Raw genomic sequence first — 22452 nt, 5'->3', positions numbered from 1 at the left:
TAAATTTTAAGTTGTAATTTGTAATTTTAAAGTTGTTTATAGTTTGCAATTTTAAAGTTGTAATTTGTAATTTTAAAGTTGTAATTTGTAAATTTTAAGTTGTAATTTGGAATTTTAAAGTTGTAATTTGTAATTTTAAAGTTGTAATTTGTATCAATAAAATTGCATTTGAACATCGCTTTATTCTAATTTTATTTATGCAAATATATCTACATATTTTACTTGAATTACAAATTTAAAATGCAAAAAAAAAAAAAACCGCCGAACCGGATGAACCGGCCCGGAACCGGGCAAACCTAGGCGGTTCCGCGGTTCACGTGAACCGGCGGTTCACGGTTCCGGAACCGGAACCGCCGATCCTTGGCCGGTTCGGTTCCGGTTCCGGTTCCATTTTTTTCGAACCGGAACCGGCGGTTCCGAACCGTGAACTGCCGGTTCCTGAACCGTGGTGACGTCTACTTGAAAACTAAGACAAATTTTTGGAAATAGAGGAATAACTATGTTTTCTTTTTTTTTTAATTACAAATTAAAAGATGTTTCTGGAAATAAAATTTATGTGGATAAAAATAATGCATAAACAACACAATCGATACACATTTCTTTAGGCAAGAGCTTTTGGTAGTGCCCTAAAGACAGAAATCCACCTGTTTTGATGACCTCAATTTTTCAATTTCAACAAAGTGTTGAGGACGATCTGATCTGATCTGCTCCATTCTCCTATTTAGCTGCGGAGTGGTTCTAAATCATCTTCACCTATTACTTTTTCATGTCGAATCGGGGGAGAATTTCAAGCTTGACAAATACGAGGGGATAATAAAAAGGAAAGGAAGTCTTATTTGTCAGGCTTGTTATTCTCCTTTGAGGTCGTGAAAGGGCAAGAGGTGGTGATTGGATACCTCCACGGCTGAGTTTGAGAATGGAACAGATTCCGATCGGTGGGAGAAAGTAATATGATTTTAATTTTTAGTATGTTTGTGTTGTTGAATTATGAATATCTGATTTATTGGAATTTAGGTTTGTTGAGTGTTTAATGTTTATTTGAAGCATACGTTAGCTATTGTTATAATCCTCCTAGTTCAAGTTTCTATCTTTAGGAATTTTTGTTTTTGAGTTTTGTATATATGTTAAGCCTCTTTGATGAGTTCTTAGAGGGGTTGATTGAATGAAGAACTCTAGTAATTCCTTTTATCTTTTAATGAGCACTAGATTTTTTTGTTGAAGATGGGTACTATATCTATATCTATATGTGGTAATTGCAAAATTTATATTTTATTTCCCTTTCCCATGATCTAAGAGCATCCGCAACAGTGGACCAGTGCTCGCCCTAGCCATAGGCTAGCGGCTAGGGCATGCGGCTAGTCCACTATTGCAATTGGCTAACGGTAAGGACGAGGGCAGAGAGGAGCTGACCAGAGGTCGGGCGTGTGCGGCGAGTGACTGGCTAGCCAATTTTTTTATTTTTTTTTATTTATACCCTATGTTTACACGTCATTGCACTTCATTTTTTTAATAATTGATAAACACCAGCAATTAAAATGAATTAAATCGTATTTGTCAATTCATTTGTTAGGCTAGGGCATTGGCTAGATAGACTATTGCAAACGTTGTTAGTACTTGGCTAGGGTAGTGACTAGGCTGTGGGAATGACATGATGATGCGGCAGAAAGAATTTTTGACTAAACTATTGCTAGTCCACTCCTATTGTGGATGCTCTAAGGGATTCTTTAAAGTGGCTTCAGCCTTAAGGTTTACCCAACTTAGCTTCATCTGATCATATGCTGAGGCATGAATCACAAAATTGAGCAATGATTCAATTATGTCTTCATCAAATTCAAAATTGATATTCAGCCATGAGTTTTGCTTCAAGATGTTACAGAGCATGTTTTTTAACTGGAAAATTGGGTGAAAGCAGAGTTGAAAGTGCAAACCTCATTGTTTAGGCATGTTTACTTGTTTTGTGCGTAACACTTGAGTTTACTCTTAATCCACACTCTTCCATAACTTTTCTAGATTATATTTTATTTCGTTACAAATATGTAAAAGAATTGAAAATCCATGGATGGAGATATTATTTCGATTTTATGCCTTTAAAATGTTTTATGTGCAAGAAAATTGAAGGAGTAGTAGTATTTTTAAAACAGATATAAACTTGAAATGCTAGTATATGTTAAGGGGCGTTTCCCTTAACAAGCACCGGCGGCGAGTTTCGCTCGGCGGTGGAGATAAATTTCCGGCGGCCAACAGACTCGGCGGACGATTGCAGAGTTTCTGTGCGCGGGAGTCGCTCCAGTCGGGCAGATAACTCGGCGATTGATAGAATACTCCGGCGTCCAATTAGGATCGGCGGAGGGAATCCAAAATTAGGATTGGAAAACACACGTTATATTTGGGAGAGAAAATATTTCATTAATTGATTGAATGAATAAAAAAGATAACAGTCTATCCTATTTATAATGCTACTGACTTAATGAACAAGAAAACAAAGATATAGAAAAAGATATGCTAAATCCCTATAATATCTAAACTAAATAATAATAATAGAGGTTCGTATCAACTCCCCCGCGGTTAAAATCCACCTTGTCCTCAAGGTGGGAACCACGAAGCAAGAAGGAGAGTTGAAAGCAGAAGCTTCGGCGAGGCAACTCCTCCTGGGTCAAACACACACCGAACAGATGAACGTCTCCCTTCTTCACTTCCATAAAAAATCAACAAAGGAGACCCAACTTCGTCGGAAAAAATGCCCAAGCATGGCATGTCATTACTCGGAGGGATCAACCTTGCATCTTTGTCGAGCGATGTTGATCGATGATTCATACTTGGAATACCACCGACATTCAAATCCACATAGACACAAGCAATTATGGGCAAATCGGTGTAAGCACCATCTCCTTTCTTGCCCCAACAATTTCCAACAATATTTTTGGATGACACTTGAACAACATTGAGTGAGGCGATTATCTTCTCCACTTCACCAATAGAACCATCCTCCTCTTTATCTTCTAGCAATGTCTCCTCCTTTTCACCAATCTTCTCATCATATACCCCAACGAGCACTTGCGGTGGCTCACTGTCGTTCTTGACAATCCCTTTGTTCTTGAGGAACTCTCCAGGGGACTCGTTGTTTTGAACATCAAGAGGACCGCCATCATTGTGAACATCGGTAATGTCATGGGGAACATCATCACCGAATACTATCATGTGAATATTATCAGTTTTCTCTTCGGCTAAATTCTCATCTTGAATGTTCTCCTCAAACTCCTCCCCATCATCCGCATAACAGAGAATGCGTTGTTTACACACATGTCCCATCACCCATTTCTCGGGACAGTACCAGCAGAGACCCAACCTGGACCGTTCTGACTTCTCCGCCTGGGAGACTCGTATTAGCGGCAGGCGTGGCTGCTCCGGAGTTTGACTGGTCACACGTGCGGGCTGATTGTACAGGTCCCACGTTGGCTTTTCGGTGGAGTAGCGGGGCTGGTGGGAGGCGGGCTGGACTCGCGCTCTCACCTCCTCCCGAGGGCGAGGTCGGTCCCAGCACGTCTCCGAGCGTCGGGGACGGTCAACGGTCAGGTAGCCGCGGTCCTGCTGTTGCGCCGGTGGGTCCCAGCACATTGGGCGGTGCCGCTGCGTTGCGGTTGTCGGGTAGCGATCAAACCCTAATTGGGTCTGATGATCTCCGCGATCAGATAGGTGGCCACCCCTCTCGATGTAGCCACCGCGGTGTCGGGGCCAAGCGTCTTGCGCGCTATCGCGGTACCCGATGGGCTGATAACTCGGTCGTGGGCGACGATCAGGTGGATCCAAGTGGTGTGAGACGTAGGGTGATTCTGGATCAGGCCATGACGACGGACGGAGTACTTCCACCCGGCTGCTCGGACGGTCCCAACTGGTTACACGGTGAGGTTGGGCCGGCTGGTAGGGACGGAATGGCTGTGTGGCCTGAGGGAAGTCGTATTGACGACGGCGATAGCCGGCGTAGTCGTATGACATGTTGACGGACTGAGGCGTGGCTGTGGTGGTTGATGATCGTTTGACTTCGACGCGGCACGCGGGAATCCTTCCCGTCGGGCGTTGCAGAAGTAGTGTTGTCCTGCGGCTAGAGCTCGGCGGACAGACTGGACTCGACAACCAAAACAGTTGCTGTGCGCGGAACGTTTTCCGTCGGGCAGCTGTGTAGCTTCGGTTCGAGATGGTGGGAGGGTGAGATCACGATGAAAGCACCAGTTGTTAAGGGGCGTTTCCCTTAACAAGCACCGGCGGCGAGTTTCGCTCGGCGGTGGAGATAAATTTCCGGCGGCCAACAGACTCGGCGGACGATTGCAGAGTTTCTGTGCGCGGGAGTCGCTCCCGTCGGGCAGATAACTCGGCGATTGATAGAATACTCCGGCGTCCGATTAGGATCGGCGGAGGGAATCCAAAATTAGGATTGGAAAACACACGTTATATTTGGGAGAGAAAATATTTCATTAATTGATTGAATGAATAAAAAAGATAACAGTCTATCCTATTTATAATGCTACTGACTTAATGAACAAGAAAACAAAGATATAGAAAAAGATATGCTAAATCCCTATAATATCTAAACTAAATAATAATAATAGAGGTTCGTATCAGTATATCACTGTCTCTAAAATATTTCCCAATCTTTTAACCAATGCCACCAATAATCAAAACGTAGAAGTAAAATTATGATTTAAATAACAAGTAACAACTATTCTTGTTTAATACTCCATCAGTTCCTTAAAAATAAGAATTTTTGAAACGGTACGAGTTTTAATGCAAAATTGGAACAGTAAAAGAGAAATAGAAAGAAAAATATGTTGTGAAAAATGAATCTCATCTCAGGAACACTAAAAAAAGTATCTTTAGTTTTCATTTTTAGGTGACGAGAGAGTAAATAATTAGGACTCAGATCGGTATTGTATCACTTTCGTTACATGTTGCTATTTCGAGCGTTTCTTCAATTAATTACTCAATAAAACTATTTGAGGGTATGATTTATGATAATAAAAAAATGAGATGCTATTGAAGCTTAGAAATCACAAAATTTTGATGAGTTACCAGACTTATGGCCTGCTCTCTACAGGGTATAATTCATTTTCACATAATCCTATTTTTTTTTTTTTTTTTTTTAAAAATTAACTTCATATATTTATATCATATATATGAAGGAGGAAATTACAAATCAACTCCTATAACAAGGAGGAAAGACAAATTACGCCACCCAGGGTTCGAACTCGAGACCTCCAGGATGGACGCGGTATCCAGCACCCTTTACCGCTAGGCCAAGGGGCTTGGATATCCTATTTGTTTGATGTGTCTTGCCAATTTTGTTTAATATGATGGGATTTTTGAAGTGGGTGGTTGATCTTGATCTTACATGCTTTCCTTTCCCTTATTCTCCTAACCGATTTTTCGACATTACAGAAGGGAAATTTCCAAGTGTAGAGATTAAAAAGATTAGATTTTGTTGGAAATATTGTAGTCTTTACACTGGAAAACTCTTGCTATTACAAAAGAACAAAACTGGAAGGTAAATATAAAAATATAAATTACAACGAAAGTAAAGAGATGCAAACTATAGTATTCTTCAAGTCGAGTCGAGGTATCCCTCTCTCCGCAAGACGAAATACGCCCCGGCTAGTGCTCACGGATTGGCGTAATGTCCCCAAAGATGAAACGACTTTCCTCCTATCGAGTTGAAGCACCTCAAACTCGTAGGCTCCGGCGAACTTGAATTGGAGGCGAGAACCGAGCAATGCGATGCTCCTAAGATGCGAACTAGAGTGCTTGAGCTATGAGAGAAGAGAGAATGATTGTAGGTTGTGTTGTGTCTTCCATCTCTCAAAACAAGCCTATTTATAGGCTAGGAGTGGCCACACGAGAGGTCTCGGGTTTAAGGCACCTCATAAACACATGGACGTTGAAAAGCCAAAAGACTTAGGAAATGAAAGGTTTTGAGACCTTTCTAATTTCCCACATGTTACATGTTTTTCCTACAATCCCCCACATTGGTTAGAGCGCTGCAAGCTCAAACCAACACCAGACACAAATGCATGTATGCAGACTCTTTGCTCAGTTCTCGAGAAACAATACTGTATTTGGAGAGGTAACTTGTGGTTTTGAACCTTCCATAGTCAATACTATCGGACATACCGGCGGGCTAGTGGACGCGATGCCTTGAACTATTCCTCCTTAGTGTATGCCTAGTCAATAGTATCAACACAATATAGTCTCAACTCCATCAGTTCTCACGTTTGTGTCCGTTTCGGCCGTGGAACACCTCTTTGGAATTCATAAGTGACTTACTCTCACGAAGCGGCCTCACTTCTCACTTATATAACCTTTCTAATTTCCCACATGTTACATGTTTTTCCTACAATCCCCCACATTGGTTAGAGCGCTGCAAGCTCAAACCAACACCAGACACAAATGCATGTATGCAGACTCTTTGCTCAGTTCTCGAGAAACAATACTGTATTTGGAGAGGTAACTTGTGGTTTTGAACCTTCCATAGTCAATACTATCGGACATACCGGCGGGCTAGTGGACGCGATGCCTTGAACTATTCCTCCTTAGTGTATGCCTAGTCAATAGTATCAACACAATATAGTCTCAACTCCATCAGTTCTCACGTTTGTGTCCGTTTCGGCCGTGGAACACCTCTTTGGAATTCATAAGTGACTTACTCTCACGAAGCGGCCTCACTTCTCACTTATATAGGTGATTCTTTCATGAGTATCCTGCCATACTGCATCTCCTTGAGATTTCAAGAATCATTAAAAGTCAAAAGACTTAACCTCTTACCACGTGCAGGTTACAACACTCAATGCTTTCTAAAGAATGGGCGAAGATTAAAATCTTCTGAGTGTTATAGCTAGATTTGTATAGCTTCGTTTTCCCATTGAACCAATCCCATGGGATCTCCAATCGTATGGTTGGGTTACCACTATACTCATCTTTTAAGATGTGGTTTTCAGTCCCATTCCTTTTAGCAATTTTTGCATTTGATCACGGTTTAAACCTTTTGTTAACGGATCCGCTAAGTTATCCACTGACCTTACATAGTCAACTGTGATAACACCACTTGTGATCAATTGTCTGGCGGTATTATGTCGCCGACGAATATGTCGAGACTTACCATTGTATAAGCCACTGTGTGCTCTACCTATAGCTGCTTGGCTATCACAGTGTATCACTACTGTCGGCACTGGCTTCTTCCAACATGGAATATCTTCTAGGAAGTTTCTAAGCCACTCGGCTTCTTCCGCTGCTTTATCCAAAGCGATAAACTCAGATTCCATGGTGGAACGAGCAATACACGTCTGTTTCGTTGATTTCCACGAGACAGCACCACCCCCCACAGTGAACACATACCCACTTGTAGAAAATGAGTCTTTTGAATCAGAGATCCAATTTGCATCACAGTACCCTTCAAGTACTTGGGGATATCTTGTGTAATGCAATCCAAAGTTAAGAGTATACTTCAAGTATCTCAAAACTCTACACAGAGCTTTCCAATGTTCCTTACTTGGGTTGCTCGTAAATCGGCTCAACTTGTTTACAGGACAAGCAAGATCAGGTCGAGTCTAGTTTGTGATAAACATCAAACTTCCTATGACCTTTGCATACTCTTCTTGAGCAACAGAATCACCCATATTCTTGCTCAGATGGACATTGAGCTCCAATGGAGTCTTTGCTGGCTTACAATCAAACGAGTTGAATTTCTTAAGCATTTTCTCAACATAATGAGATTGCGTTAAGGCAATTCCCTCATTAGTCCTCAATATTTTGATTCCAAGAATCACATCAGCTAGACCCATATCTTTCATATCGAAATTTCTTTTCAACATGTTTTTTGTCTCGTTAATAATGGCACTATTGCTGCCCATTATCAACATATCATCAACATACAGACACACAATAACAAAACCGTTATCCGTGTTCTTAATGTAAACACACTTATCACACTCATTGATAGTGAATCCATTTGCCAACATCACGTTGTCAAATTTCAAATGCCATTGCAATGGTGCTTGCTTCAACCCATATAATGACTTTACCAGTTTGCATACTTTACGCTCTTGCCCAGGCACAACAAACCCTTCGGGTTGTTCCATATATATTTCTTCTTCCAGATCACCATTCAGAAACGCAGTTTTCACATCCATTTGGTGAATCTCAAGATTGTGCAAAGCAGCAATCGCAAGAAGCACCCGAATGGAAGTGATTCTCGTAACAGGTGAATAGGTATCAAAAAAGTCATGCCCTTCTTTCTGCTTAAAGCCTTGGACAACTAGGCGAGCTTTGTACTTATCTATAGTACCATCGGGCTTATATTTCCTTTTCAGAATCCACTTGCACCCTAAAGGCTTACAGCCTTCAGGCAAGTCTACTAACACCCAAGTGTTATTTCTCATGATGGATTCAATTTCACTGTTGATAGCTTCTTGCCACCACGCCGCGTCTGGACCAGACAGAGCTTCCGCCAATGACTTTGGTTCGTCATCCAACATAAAAGTTATGAAGTCAGGACCAAATGTTTTAGCAACTTTAACTCTTTTACCACGTCTTGGTTCAACATCCTCAGGACTTGACCTCGTCCTTTTTGGAGGATTAGAACTAGTGGATTCATCCATCATTCTTTCACTAGAACGATCCTCTTGCCTCTTGCAAGGGTAAACATTCTCAAAGAATATAGCATTCCTTGACTCAATCATTGTTCCTTCAGCCACGCCAGGCACAGCTGACCTATGGACTAGGAAACGATAGGCACTGCTATTAAGTGCATGGCCAATAAAGATGCAATCGACTGTTTTAGGGCCTATTGCAACTTGTTTCGGAGGTGGCACTTCTACCTTCGCTAAACACCCCCACACTTTGAGGTATGAATATGAAGGTTTCTTCCCTTTCCACAACTCATAAGGAGTCACATCCCTATTTTTTAGTGGAATTTTATTCAGGATATGATTCGCTGTTAACACAGCCTCCCCCCACATGTTCTGGGATAAACCAGAATTAATCAACAGAGCATTCATCATCTCTTTAAGTGTTCGATTTTTGCGTTCAGCAACACCATTTGATTGAGGAGAATATGGAGCTGTGGTTTGGTGAATTATACCACTTGCATGACATAATTCTGCAAACGGAGCTACATACTCACCACCTCTATCACTTCGAACACACTTAATTCGACAATTAAGTTGATTTTCAGCTTCATTTTTGAAGTCTTTAAACGCTTCAATTGCCTCATCTTTACTTCTCAATAAGTAAAGGTAACAATACCTTGTGCAATCATCTATAAATGTGATGAAGTACTTTTTACCACCTCTAGTTTGCACAAATTTTAAATCACATACGTCTGTATGGATTAACTCTAGAGGTTTTGTGCTCCGTTCTACCGAGCGAAACGGTAGCTTGGTCATTTTTGCTTCAACACAGACTTCACATTTTTCTTGTGAGTTAAACTTATCTACTTTTAGTAAATTAAGATTTACTAATCTTTTTATGGCATTTAGATTTACATGTCTCAATCTTTTATGCCATAAATCAGAGCACTCAAGCAAATAGGAGGATGTATCACCTTCCTTATTTCTTAATCCTTTTCCACGGTGAATGACCGTAACATTCAGCTCAAAAAGCCCATTCACTAGGTGACCTTCACCTATGAACTTTTCATACTTGGTCAATATAACCTTTTCACACTCAAATTCTAGTGAAAATCCATGATTTACGAGAAGTGAGCCTGACACCAAATTATTTCGGATGTCTGGGACATGCAGCACATCCTTGAGGGTAAGAACCTTTCCGGATCCTAATTTTAGGAACACATTACCCACACCAACCACCTCGGAAGAGGCTTGGTTTCCCATACGTACTTTTCTACCTCCAACAGATTTGTAAGTAGAAAAAACGCTTCTCTCGGAGCACACATGACATGTGGCACCCGTATCAACAAACCATTCATTTGGATTAATACCATGGTCCACGTCGGAGACCACTGCGATCACCTCGTGATCTTTGTTGTTTATAACAACACGTTCAAATAATTTGTACAGTATTGTTTCCAACAATAAGTACACAATTATATTGAACCAAATGTGCATTGACATATTCATCAACCCATGCATCCCAATTACTACTACCAAATCTAAATTGGTCTTGCTTGTCAAATGACAAACGATAAACATCATTCTCAAGAGAATAGATCTCAAGGAATTAACCACTCCATAGCGCATCGACATTGCGACCGTTCATTGCTTTATTCCAGCTTTGACTTTCATGTTTCCTCCAGCATCGGTCGACATGATTCAGCAAGAGTACAATATTTCGTCTTGCGATTGTTGGAAATATTGTAGCCTTTACACTGGAAAACTCTTGCTATTACAAAAGAACAAAACTGGAAGGTAAATATAAAAATATAAATTACAACGAAAGTAAAGAGATGCAAACTATAGTATTCTTCAAGTCGAGTCGAGGTATCCCTCTCTCCGCAAGACGAAATACGCCCCGGCTAGTGCTCACGGATTGGCGTAATGTCCCCAAAGATGAAACGACTTTCCTCCTATCGAGTTGAAGCACCTCAAACTCGTAGGCTCCGGCGAACTTGAATTGGAGGCGAGAACCGAGCAATGCGATGCTCCTAAGATGCGAACTAGAGTGCTTGAGCTATGAGAGAAGAGAGAATGATTGTAGGTTGTGTTGTGTCTTCCATCTCTCAAAACAAGCCTATTTATAGGCTAGGAGTGGCCACACGAGAGGTCTCGGGTTTAAGGCACCTCATAAACACATGGACGTTGAAAAGCCAAAAGACTTAGGAAATGAAAGGTTTTGAGACCTTTCTAATTTCCCACATGTTACATGTTTTTCCTACAGATTTTTTAAGGATTTTGTTAGTGAGTCGTAAATATGGGTGTAGTCTCGAGGCAACCTCTGTTTCTTTTGGCCTTGTATGCGTGCGAGGTCTAGACAGGCTGTCAAGAGATACAAGAAGCTCATTTCAGACATTTTTCCCAAGTCACAGGTTACTACTTTTTCATACAACAATTATCTTGTGGTTAGTTTAGTTAAGGCATTCTTGAAAAGATTGTTTATGCATACATACTTGCTCAACTCAACAAGGTTTTGTTTGCAGCGAACAAGTTATACTTATTGGATGCCAATCGCTCTTTGTTTTCGTTAATAATCGGGTCAGGTCAGGTCAGGTCACGTGGTTTTTATTCAAATGCCCTTTTCTAGTTTAGGTTACTGATGGAACGTACATGTTTACCTTAGATGGATTTATTCCACGGCTCTGCGAGCTTGCCCAAGATGTTGGAGAAGATGACATGGTGCTACATTTAAGGGCAGCTTGCCTGCAAACTCTATCTGCCAATTTGATTTTTTAACTCAAACTCGCATATTTCAGCTGAATTCGATAAGGTAAGAATGAGAGTTCTCTCTTTTTGTCATCTTTATGTCTCATTTGGGAGGGGGCGGTCGGCCTAGGCTCCGGTGTCCACCCGTATCGCCCTTCGGGGGCACCTTGGTCGTCGATTGGGTATGGCCGGTTGCCACCCAGAACGCCCGAACTTTGGGTTTGAGGAGGGGCCGAATATTTCGTTTCCAGACTAGGAAACGGTTGTGAACTGAACCATTCGGGGTTCCAACCGTGGGAGGGCGGGGGTCATCGCCTTGGCCGGACATTGTTATGTTGTAGGAGTGGAAGAAAGATTGAGAATGGATATGAGAGAATGAAGATGAGAATGAGAATGGAAATTAGAGAGTGTAGATAAGAATTGTGTAGTGTGGGGTGAATTTTTTGGTGTGAAAGTGAGGTATTAATAGATGAAAATGTGTATTTTTGGGGAAAAAAATAAAAAAAATGATGGAAAACGGTAAAAACGGATATATTTTTTTTGGGAAGTGGAATTTTTTTAATCGGTTTTTTAAATTAAAAACCGATTTTTAATTTAAAAAATAATAATAATTCAAAGGCAACGGCTATGCCGTTGCCCAATCGCGTGCCGTCGCGTCAGCTGCTCGCTGGCACGGACGTGCTCGATCCATCGAGCAGCGCCATGCCAGCGGCGCGAGCGCAGCGACGGTGGAGCTCATCCTTGCCAGCGGCACGGACGGACGGACGCCGTCCATCCACCGTTACAGATGCTCTAAGGGCTAAAGTTAGAATTAGAAAATTTTAATATATTCAGAAGTAGAAAATTTCAAAAAGTAAAAAATTGATAGGGGCTTAGCCCCTCCCCTCTTGTATTATCCAACAAATAAAAATCTGCAACGCCCAAACATATAAGAAAATCTCATTCCAAGAGAATCATTATGTATAAAAACATCAGCTTGTATACAAAGGAAGGGAGAGAGCTCTATATATGTGTCGTATACATTCAACTCTATGTATATTCTCTAGCTTGGCATCACAACCAAAAATTTCACAACAAATCACTCAATAATTTACACACCGGATAAATCCTGCATATAATACTTGGACAAATTTATACTATTTCATTTCGATTGGCATGCCCACTGGAAGAATGTTGCACCGTCGTGATGGGAATATTGCTCACGCCTCGTTGCTGGCTGGCCTAGTCCATAATCAGACTCTGGTGATGGCACCGGAGTAGAGTTGCCCGTGCTGCTCCCCTCCTCATGGTTACCACCATTGGACTTCTTTGTGTTGATGAATCGCCCCCCGCATCCTCGCGCCCGTCTCAGGGCGTGAAGGTGGCGCGACTCATGAAGATAAGGCTGATTAAAAAAGATAGTAGCATCAAGCATTAATATTTTATTGATCAATATCGCACGTGTGGGGAAATTTTTGTAACACCCCTTACCTGATTAATTTAATAATCGAATAAGTGATGTCACATTTTGGTACAAATCTCAAATTAACATAAAATCCTCGACTCTTCTTTTCTTTTTATATAGAGATTATTAATTTCCTTACTTGGCAATTTTGGTCTCCATTTATAATGGTCTTGTACTACACATTTAATTTGAAAAATGGATATATCTTACTTACCTTCCTAACTCGCGTCGCTTTGTTCTCCATTTCAGCTTTCGCTCGCAGTTGTCTTCGCCTCAGAATCGCATGATACTGTTTCGCATTCACATAAACAGGTTCCTCCGGCATTACAAAGGGCAGAGTCTTACAGTGAGGCGTGGGATGTAAATCGGGATATATCTGAAAATCAATGCACATTAGGCATAACTATAGAGTACATGTCAACGAATTAGTTATGTTACAAACAAAGTTGTCATTTCTTTAGGGTTTTCTAAGTAATCATAAATTATGTTGCACCATTCAAGTGACAATTTACAAACTCAGTTTTTCTCAAATGACCACATATGCATTTTCTCGAAAAATCGAAGATTATAAGGTTAGCCAAAATATTAGACATGTCATAAGGGAGCAAGATTATGCACAATTCAACCACAATTCACAAGACAGATAGGTTTATAGAGTCACAATTGTTGTATTCACCACGAGCGTAGTGTGTATTTTACCTAATCCGATTATGACCTAATAGTTTTAGCACGTTAAGTGCAGAAAAGTAGCAGTAAGCCATATACCAACTCTTGCCGCCCATGCGCTTGCATATTATCCCTCAACTCTGGTTCGAGGTAAGAGTATACCTGAAATCCAATTGCAGTTTAAATCAATAAATATTTGAACTAGAAATTCATTTAAAGTTAGAAGTTCAAGTAAATAAACAACAGAATGCACTCACTTTTGAGCTACCACCATGATCTCTTTGATTTCCATGTACAATGTATTCACCTATTGTTGAAGGCACTGCCGGTGGTGCGGCCTTTCCCTGCTCCTGACTGCACACTGAGAAACATACTTTGTTACTTTCATAAAATAATTGACGAACGAGACTTCTTATGACATTATCGCAATTTTTAGAATTGATAAAACATCAGCAGGTAGTCTCTGTCTCTCGCCTCGTTGCTGATATTGCGAAAAATCCATGATTGTACTAATGTCTACTTTACTAAGACAGCTAGTTTACTAGGTGTTCGATGATCGTATTCTCATTTTCCTTTCACCTTTGAAGAGGTTCTTCACTAACAAATGAAACAGAATTTGTATAATCAACACACCTATACGGAAAAGCATCTCGCTCTTCTCTTAGAGGATAGTACCAAATTGAAGAAAGCGACATCCTAAATGTTTATTCTGTTTCTAATTAATACGGGATCAGGAAAATAGCATTGGACTAAGTATTAATATATCAATTTTCAACATAAAGTCATTCCTTCGACATGTGAATATTGAGGAGAGAATAAATTTGGACCAAACTTGAGCAAAGTAGGAATCACATCCCATAAAAAGAAGGCACCAACTTCATAAAATTCTAAGTGGAAAACTTCCCCAAGACTTCGAGGAAGTTCATATTTTGTTTTCTTTTGCTACTTGCAACGTACATCTCGTTCAAAATTCAACTTCGAGAAGACCCCAAGATGATTCCATAATCATGGGATAATCGATCGCTCAAAGAGGATACTAACATAAATTTGAGAAAAACACTCGAACGATAAAATGGAACCTGAATTCGGCAATTCAGAAATTTGTCCTCTGAACTGGCTGTGCAGTTGATTTGGTGGTGTCATACTCAGTGGGCTTCTTGATAGGTCCTTCGTGGATGCATAATTGTCCCCGGCACCATAATGCCAACCTTGTGAACCGGCTTCAAGCCAATTATTATAGCCTTTTGTATCAAACTCACACTGCTCTCTTTTACCTCGATGCTCTTGCATATTTGGCTACCTACAAACAATGGTCAGGACCGATCAAAAGCATATAACCGAAATATGACCTTCACGTCATAATACATATGAAGACTAGTGAATCCATTGTAAGTACTTAGTAAGTCATTAATATACATGTTTACATTATAAATGCATAAAAATGGAGAACTACTCAGTTTGTATGAGCTTATGTACAAAATGTAGATTGTTAATTAGCATTGAAATAAATCATAGTCAAGTACCATCACTTAGGTATTACGTACCAAATCCAATATGTTCAAATTCATAACCAACAATCAAATCACAAACAAGTTGTTAAAAAAATAAATGGCCAGATCATCAGCAAGCTCGAGTTCCTATTGACATCTCACGAACTCGCAAGATGGCTGCACCGTAGCAACGAATTCAAAGGGAAACAAGATATGGGGCTGGGACACTAAGTAGTGATAATAGAATAGGAAGATAATTACCAATGTTGTTACATCATTTTTGTTTTGGGGCTAAAGACTTGATGCAATTAATGAAACTAAATTTAAATGATTTTGAGTGAATTGAATCATATAAAGTAATTTTCAAGAATGAATCGAACCACATTGCTTACGGCTTACGCACCTCCTTCCAACCATTATTGGGTTCGACTCCAATTAAACTCCTGGATCTTTGTAAAATAACATTTCAAGAGGCATTCACTCTATCCTCAAAATTCTAATGTGTATTGATTTCACTCAACTTCCTCATTTACTAACTACTGAACATTTTTCCCAAGGAAACTCCATCACATATATTCTCAATCTGAGGAATCGGTTGAAGTTTTGTTTCATCAACTAATACAAAATCTTTAACTGATTACTGTTTAAATTACTTAATTACATGGGGAAAATTGAAAGATTAAGAATGACTTGAAATTGATAAAATTGATGCATTTTAGTTGAATCTGATACTTGAAAAGTCAAATAATCTCCACATCCATACTTTTAACAATTGGATCAAGCCAAAAATCTAACCTTTGAATCAAGATAATTAACAACAAATCGAAGAACTACATCTATTAATCCTTTAACATTAGTAACACCAAATTTTCTTCTCTCCATCAAGAATTATAAAACAGTAGATAATCAAAACTTTTGAATAAAAATAATTCATCCAAAATTTTAGAAGTTTGCACTCTCCCTCTCTCTCACACACACAAACACAGCCACATAAAATCTTCACAAAATTTCCTTTTTAAGCAAAACCACAACATAACCGCATCTAGCCAATCAAATCAACATCATACATACATAAGAGGTAAATAAATGGAAAAATTAAAAAAAAAAGAGGAAATGAACTTACTGCAGTGAGTCAGTGAGAGAGGTGTTCATGCAAATGAAAGAGGATGAATCTCACTCTTACTGGAATGGAGGCTGAATATATGCTACATGCATTTGTATTTTTCCTTTAATGGGGGGTGGGGGGTTGCGTGGCCCTTTTGATGATGAGAAAGTGCTCAAAATTCTCATCTCATGAAGACAACATCGGATGAAAGTGATTTTGTTTATTTAATAAAAATAAAATAATGGGCTGTTTGGTTTGACGGAAGCAGCCTCGTCTCTTGCCAAAAAATGACGTCCCTGTCCTTTTTTATTTTCCATTCTATAAATGGCAAGTCAATGTTTTTTATTTTTAATTTACATTGCTTACCTTAATACCCCTAATCATACGACTTAGTATTTATCCGAGTGGGCGTCTGGGTGGATGAGTTGCATAAAAGCATACTATGTTGTCCAAATTAAGGGCATCCAAATAATTGAACACTTACACGTATTTTTGAACACTACTTACAATCCTCTAGTATTAAGAAGTTGGAGCATTAACACTAACCATGAGCTTTTGATCAATATTTATAATTCTTTAGCACTAAATTAAATAATTTTTGTATGGTGAGCTTTAATTGTGTAACAAAGTGGTGTACTCTCAAATGTTGCACTGTGTTAAACCAGAGGAGGGCCTAGAAATTGTTTTGTTAGGGGCTAAAATTCAATTCGAAATTTTGAGAATGTAACTACCCAATGTTTTATTGTGATGACAAGGGTTTTTTACAATGATTAACATAAAATATCAAAATTTGACGATAGTTTATAAATGAAATATAAATTTTTAATTGAGTATGGGCTTAAGCCCCTTATTATCTCCGTGTAGTTTTGATATTGTGTTCAGCAACTCACGATGTTGATAAAGTACATTAATATATACTCACTAAATGATTATCCTCCTACCTCCCCACCTGCAGTGGGGCGCCCTAAGGTGCGCCCTATGACGTGCCACATCATTATTTTATTGTTTTGTTTAATTAATTTAACTGTTTTCAAATAACAAGTAACGAGTAAATAAAAAACGGTCTAAATAACAAACGGCGAAGTTTTAATAAAAAAAAGTTACATCATTGAACTAATAAAAAAACTAAGTCGGACCAATTCACAACTTCCGACGCAGCTCATCGAGTAACGCCCGGAGATATTCGGCTTCGTCGGGGTCGGTACACTTCTTGAGGGCCCTGTGCATCTGCAACATCGTCCTTGCCATCGACGCTGTTGCTAACGACTCAAACGCGGTGGCCGTCTGGGTCGGGAGCTCTACCGGGACCGGAGCTTGGGTTGCAACGGTTGACGATGAGGTCGCGGTCGCCTTCCCCTTGGCCTTCGCAGCCTTGACGCCGGGAGGACGCCGGACGGACACCGGTGTGCCGGAACTCCCTTCATCCACGTACGTCCGGTTGAGGTCAACCGGGTGATTGCCGCTGCCGCTGCTCGTGTAATCACCAGCTTCAGTGGCCTTCGTCCTCTTCGGCGCACCAGTGTGCAGAATTCCACCTTGGAACTTCTGCTTGTCCCTCAAGAGCGCCCTGATGGCCTCGTGCTTGAAGTCGCCGTACATCGACCGGTACGACAACAGCGCTTTAGCGCGCACATCGCTCAAGCTCTCGCCGCTCCCCTGTGACCGCGTGAACTTCTCGAACTCCGACGCGTACAAGTTCACTTGCTTCTTGACTTGATCCCAGTGCTTGCGGAGTTGCTCACGCTTGCGCTTGTACGCGGTCGGCGGCTTGACCGAATTGTAGAGGTCCGCGATGCGTTCCCAGTACGCGATCTGTCGCTGGTTGTTCGCGAATATCGGATCTTCCGATATATCTACCCAACACCGGGCCAAAGTGAGAGTTTCGTCGTTGTTGTAGTTCGTACGGCCGGGGGCGTACTCATCGCAATTGCCGGGAGGCGGCAACTTCTGCGCCCGCTGCCGGTTCCTCTTCTTTCTGGCTGGGGCGGAAGCGGTCGCGGCGGGGTCGGGATCGGCCGCTGCGGTTGGGCGGTGCGGAGACGGCTCCATGTCAGACAACCCATACGATTCCGTACTGAAATCGGGATCGTAATGGGTGTTGGTATCGAACGAACGATAATCGTCGGGTTCTGTACCCGGCCAATGCGCCCCTGCGCTAAACGTAGGACTATTGGGGCTTGAATCTATTTCGTAGTAATTATGTAAATGTAAGTTTCGAAAATGAAATCGAGTGAAATGAAATGTTACAAATGAACGGTATTTATAAAAAAAACGAAACAGCGTGCCATCGTCCGCGATTGATCGTCCGCAACCTCCACAATGGGGCGGACGATGGCGCGGACGATGGTCATCGTCCGCGCTATCCTCCGCAATCGAAGTATAAGGCGCGACTATCGTCCGCGCCCTATGGCGCGCACCCGCAATGGGTGCGGACGATGCGCGCCGTCGGGCGTGCCATCGTCCGCGATGCCGTAAGCAATCAACATAATTTTATTCTCTCCGTCAGCCAAAATCTTATGAGTTTAATCATTTCAGACGGTTCGCTATTAAAGGCATATTTACATTTTGTATAGTTTTAGTAAGTTGCACATATACTCTATTAAGGGCAAAATCGTCAGGAGAAAAGGGCAGTGCACCAATAATTAGACGCCAATGATTGAGTCCACATCTTGGTTGCTACGTGTCTTGCCATTTTCCAAAGATGATGGGGCCCGCTCGTGTCCGACGGCCACGTGTGGCATGACTCAACCGTTAAACGCCGTTATCTGTCCAGGCGTTAGGTGGCATTTCCTCCAAACACGCACGCACTGTTTGACGGCGACACCCAACCGTCAACTAATTATCTATTCTCCACTTTTTTCTTATTCTACCTTTTCTATCTTGATCCCGATTTAGTGTTTTTGTATATTTCAAAATTTTATTTAAATTCTACTATTATAATACTAGCTCTTTTTAAAACTGAACTATCACGTATAGTTTTATTCGTTACTCTTCTTGTATATATAATTGGGAACATTTCTAAAAGATGAGTCTCTACAGTCTTACTATTTATTTGCTGATTTATAACTTAATAAATATGTGATGCACCTGATGGTTAGTTCATCTTTTTTTTAAAATAACAAAATACCATCTCATTTGGAAAATATAAGCTTTTGAAATGGCACAAGTTTTAATGTATAAATAATAAAATAAAATTAATGAATTGGTTAAAATAAGGAAAAAGAAGTGAAAATTAGATAAATAAAATAAGCTTATTTTATTTTCGAACTGCATATTCTTGGGCTTTGTGTGTGGCCTACTTCCTACCCTCTAGTCCATTAAGATATTTAAGCCCATTTCATTCAGTAAGCTTGACAATTGTTTTCTTCTAGTTAAGATTAACAATAGTAATTTGTACATATAAAAGTATAATAAATAAGTAGATTTTCACAGTGGAGGGAACATCTTTTTTAGTACATCAACTATCTCAAATAAGTAAATTTAGTCCGTAATATTTTATAATATTTTTTTAGGTTCATTAACTATAAATTAATATCAATTCAACTACTTTTTGACAATTTCCAATATTTTCATGACCAAAAAACCTTTAAAGTCATGAAGGACAATTCAATATATTTATTCATCCACTTTTTTCTTTCTACTAATTTATTTGGGATTAAGTTTATAGATCTTATACTACTATTATTATTAATATATACCATACCTTATTTCAGTGGCAAAGCCAGAAGTTTTACGATGGGGGGTCTAAAATTACTATTAATAGTTATGATTTTTTTATGTTCATGACGTCGGAAGCTCGAAATAATCAATATTTTCATTTTTTTACTATAATAGATGGCCACAAATTTTTTTATAATGTTTAAATGTCATCATAGAGAACATCAACGAAAATATAAACTATAGTAACAAGTAGAATATAATTTTTATTTTTTTTATTATGAGTATAATGATGGTATATTTCAAAAGTATAAAGCAAAGAGAAACAATATATACACACTGGAATAAAAAAGTTGAATAAATAGAAATAAGAGAATAAAAGGAGGTAAACAATGGTAAAATGTTGCCTAAGGGATTCGATCCCAAGTACCATTGGACAAGAGTCTTGATTTACAACCAACTGCGCTACTAAATCAATGTACAAATTAGGTTTAAATATAAAATATATAGATAAAATAAAATTGATTGGGGACCAGGGGTTCGCCATTGCCTTATTTGAATATTATGATATTACTTTCTAGTGCTAGATAATACTTTTATATGGTTACATTCTCAATTATTTAGATAAAACTAAGATAAATACTTTACTTCAATGAATCTTGTAATTTTATTAAACTGAAAATTTAAGTTAATCATAATATATAATATATACTACACTGAAATAAAAATTTACTAAAGTAGAGAAATTATGATTCACGAATAGTCAAGGGAATAGATTTGAGAACTATTAACAATTTTTCATGATGTTGTAAATGGTCTAATGATAATATTAAGACGTGGCATTGTGATATTAAACAATTGATAGCAACTATTGATTTTTTATTTAATTAAACAATCATATATTTAAATTAATCATATATTCAACTTAGAATGTCATAGTCTTTTTCATTAAATTGATTATTGATAATTTCAACTAATTTTTTTAGATTACAATTACTACATAAGAGTAGATAAAATAAAACTTAGCTCTTTGAATTATATAAGATTCTACGTATGTTAATAAATTTTAGTTTATTTTTAATCATCAATATTATATTACACTTAAAAATAAAATATTCTATGTATAGCTTTAAGATTGAAAAATTAATATTCCATCTAATAAACTGAACTACTTTTATATACAAATATTATATAAGTATAATGTTTACATATATTTATATCTAAGTTATTTCACTATTAATATTAAATATAGTACAATGATATAAAATATTACAAATAAGTAAAACTAAATGTAAATAATTAATAGTAATAGAATATTAATATCATTAAGATATTTTTATTTTAAAATAAAATTAGAGGGAACATCTTTTTTGGTACATCAACTATCCCAAATTACATATTTTAATGAAAATGAGAGGGTAAATAGATTGAATTGCCCTCATTGGCCTTAAGGGTACTTTAGTCATGAAAATATTGGAAATAGCCAAAAAGTAGTTGAATTGATATTAATTTATAGTTGATGGGCCTTAAAAGATATTATGAAATGTTACTGACCAAATTTGCTCATTTTAGATAATTGATGTACTAAAAAAGATGTTCTCTCTTCATAGTGTATTTTGAACAAGTAATCAAATTGGACACATCTCATTATGATTTATAATTATTGTTAAATATATTATCAAGAGTAGTGTTAATAGAGCCCCGATACCTTTAATGTATAACTAGAGATCAAATTTTAACTACTAGATTAAAAATAAAAAAGATGAAATTGAACTTTAAAATTTTTTATTTTGAAAATACAAAGGTTACTTTAAGGGTGTTTTAGTTCATTTTAGAAAATTGGAATTTTAAAAACAGAAAGATCACTTTTGGATTATAAAAATGGCACTTTTCAACCGTTTTATTTCATTTAGAAAATTAAAATTTAATAAAAGCGGAGGTCATTTTGAGATCTTTTTAATTTATACACACTTATCATTTATTTAAAATGAACTAAAATGATCTCCGTGTTATGGAATGAATCAAAACACCCTTAAAGTGACCTTCGTGTTTTAAAAATCTGTCCCATCTTATCCTTCCATTTTTTTATCTAGTGGTTGAAAGTTGGTCTCTTGTTACACATTAGATATGATTATGCATTAATCACTATCCTATGATATTATTAATAGTATAACGTATAAATAGCATGTATTATACCAGCATTAAGGAAAGCATGTACTCCCTCCGCCTCTTTGTAGTAGAGGCGTTTTTTTCAACACGTGATTTAAGATAAATTGTTTTAAGAGAGTTAGTAAGGGAAAATAACGTAGATAGAAAAAAGGTAGAGAGGCGAAGAGAGAAAAAAGTAAGAAAGACTAAAATATGAGGACAAGGGTTTTTAAGAAATATAGTGGAAAGTGGTACCGTTTGACTTGGCACGAGTTTTTAAGAAATATAGTGGAAAGTGGGTTGAAAAAGTTAGTAGAACGTGGGTCATACTTATATATATTAATTTTATAATAAAATGTGCGAAGAATAAGTTAGTGGAATGTGAGTTCCATTAACAAAAGTGGTAAAAAAGTAAGGGTGTCAATTAATTGGAGACGAACTGAAAAGGAAATTTGTGTCAATTAATGAGGGAGGGGGAGTATTGCTTTTTGTCAGAAAATGTAATGACTTTAGCTACAGTACTTGGACAACCTAAAAAGGAATACAATTCAGCTACGTAAGGACGGAGAGAGTATATAATTT

General features: G+C 38.5%; 1 protein-coding gene across 2 annotated transcripts; it reads right to left on the bottom strand.

The window, feature by feature from the left end:
- Positions 1-12287: 12287 nt before the first annotated feature.
- LOC121750754 (nuclear transcription factor Y subunit A-4-like) lies at positions 12288-16237 on the bottom strand. Of its 2 annotated transcripts, none has more exons than XR_006039935.1 (6): positions 16084-16237; positions 14550-14770; positions 13728-13831; positions 13504-13632; positions 13019-13180; positions 12288-12744 (listed from the first exon to the last, which is right to left on the bottom strand). XR_006039935.1 is itself a non-coding variant. In XM_042145360.1 (6 exons), the coding sequence occupies exons 2-6, from the start codon at positions 14758-14760 to the stop codon at positions 12502-12504; spliced, it is 783 nt and encodes a 260-aa protein (XP_042001294.1). In that variant the 5' UTR covers positions 14761-14770; positions 16084-16233; the 3' UTR covers positions 12288-12501. The 2 variants fall into 2 exon arrangements, 1 of the variants encoding a protein (XP_042001294.1); XM_042145360.1 differs by having other exon boundaries at positions 13570-13632; positions 16084-16233.
- Between the last annotated feature and the right edge of the window lie 6215 nt (positions 16238-22452).

This window comes from Salvia splendens, chromosome 10 (assembly GCF_004379255.2).
Source record: "Salvia splendens isolate huo1 chromosome 10, SspV2, whole genome shotgun sequence".
Lineage (NCBI taxonomy): Eukaryota > Viridiplantae > Streptophyta > Magnoliopsida > Lamiales > Lamiaceae > Salvia > Salvia splendens.
Note: the sequence above shows the minus strand (reverse complement) of the source record. Positions and strands in the feature narration are given on the sequence as shown.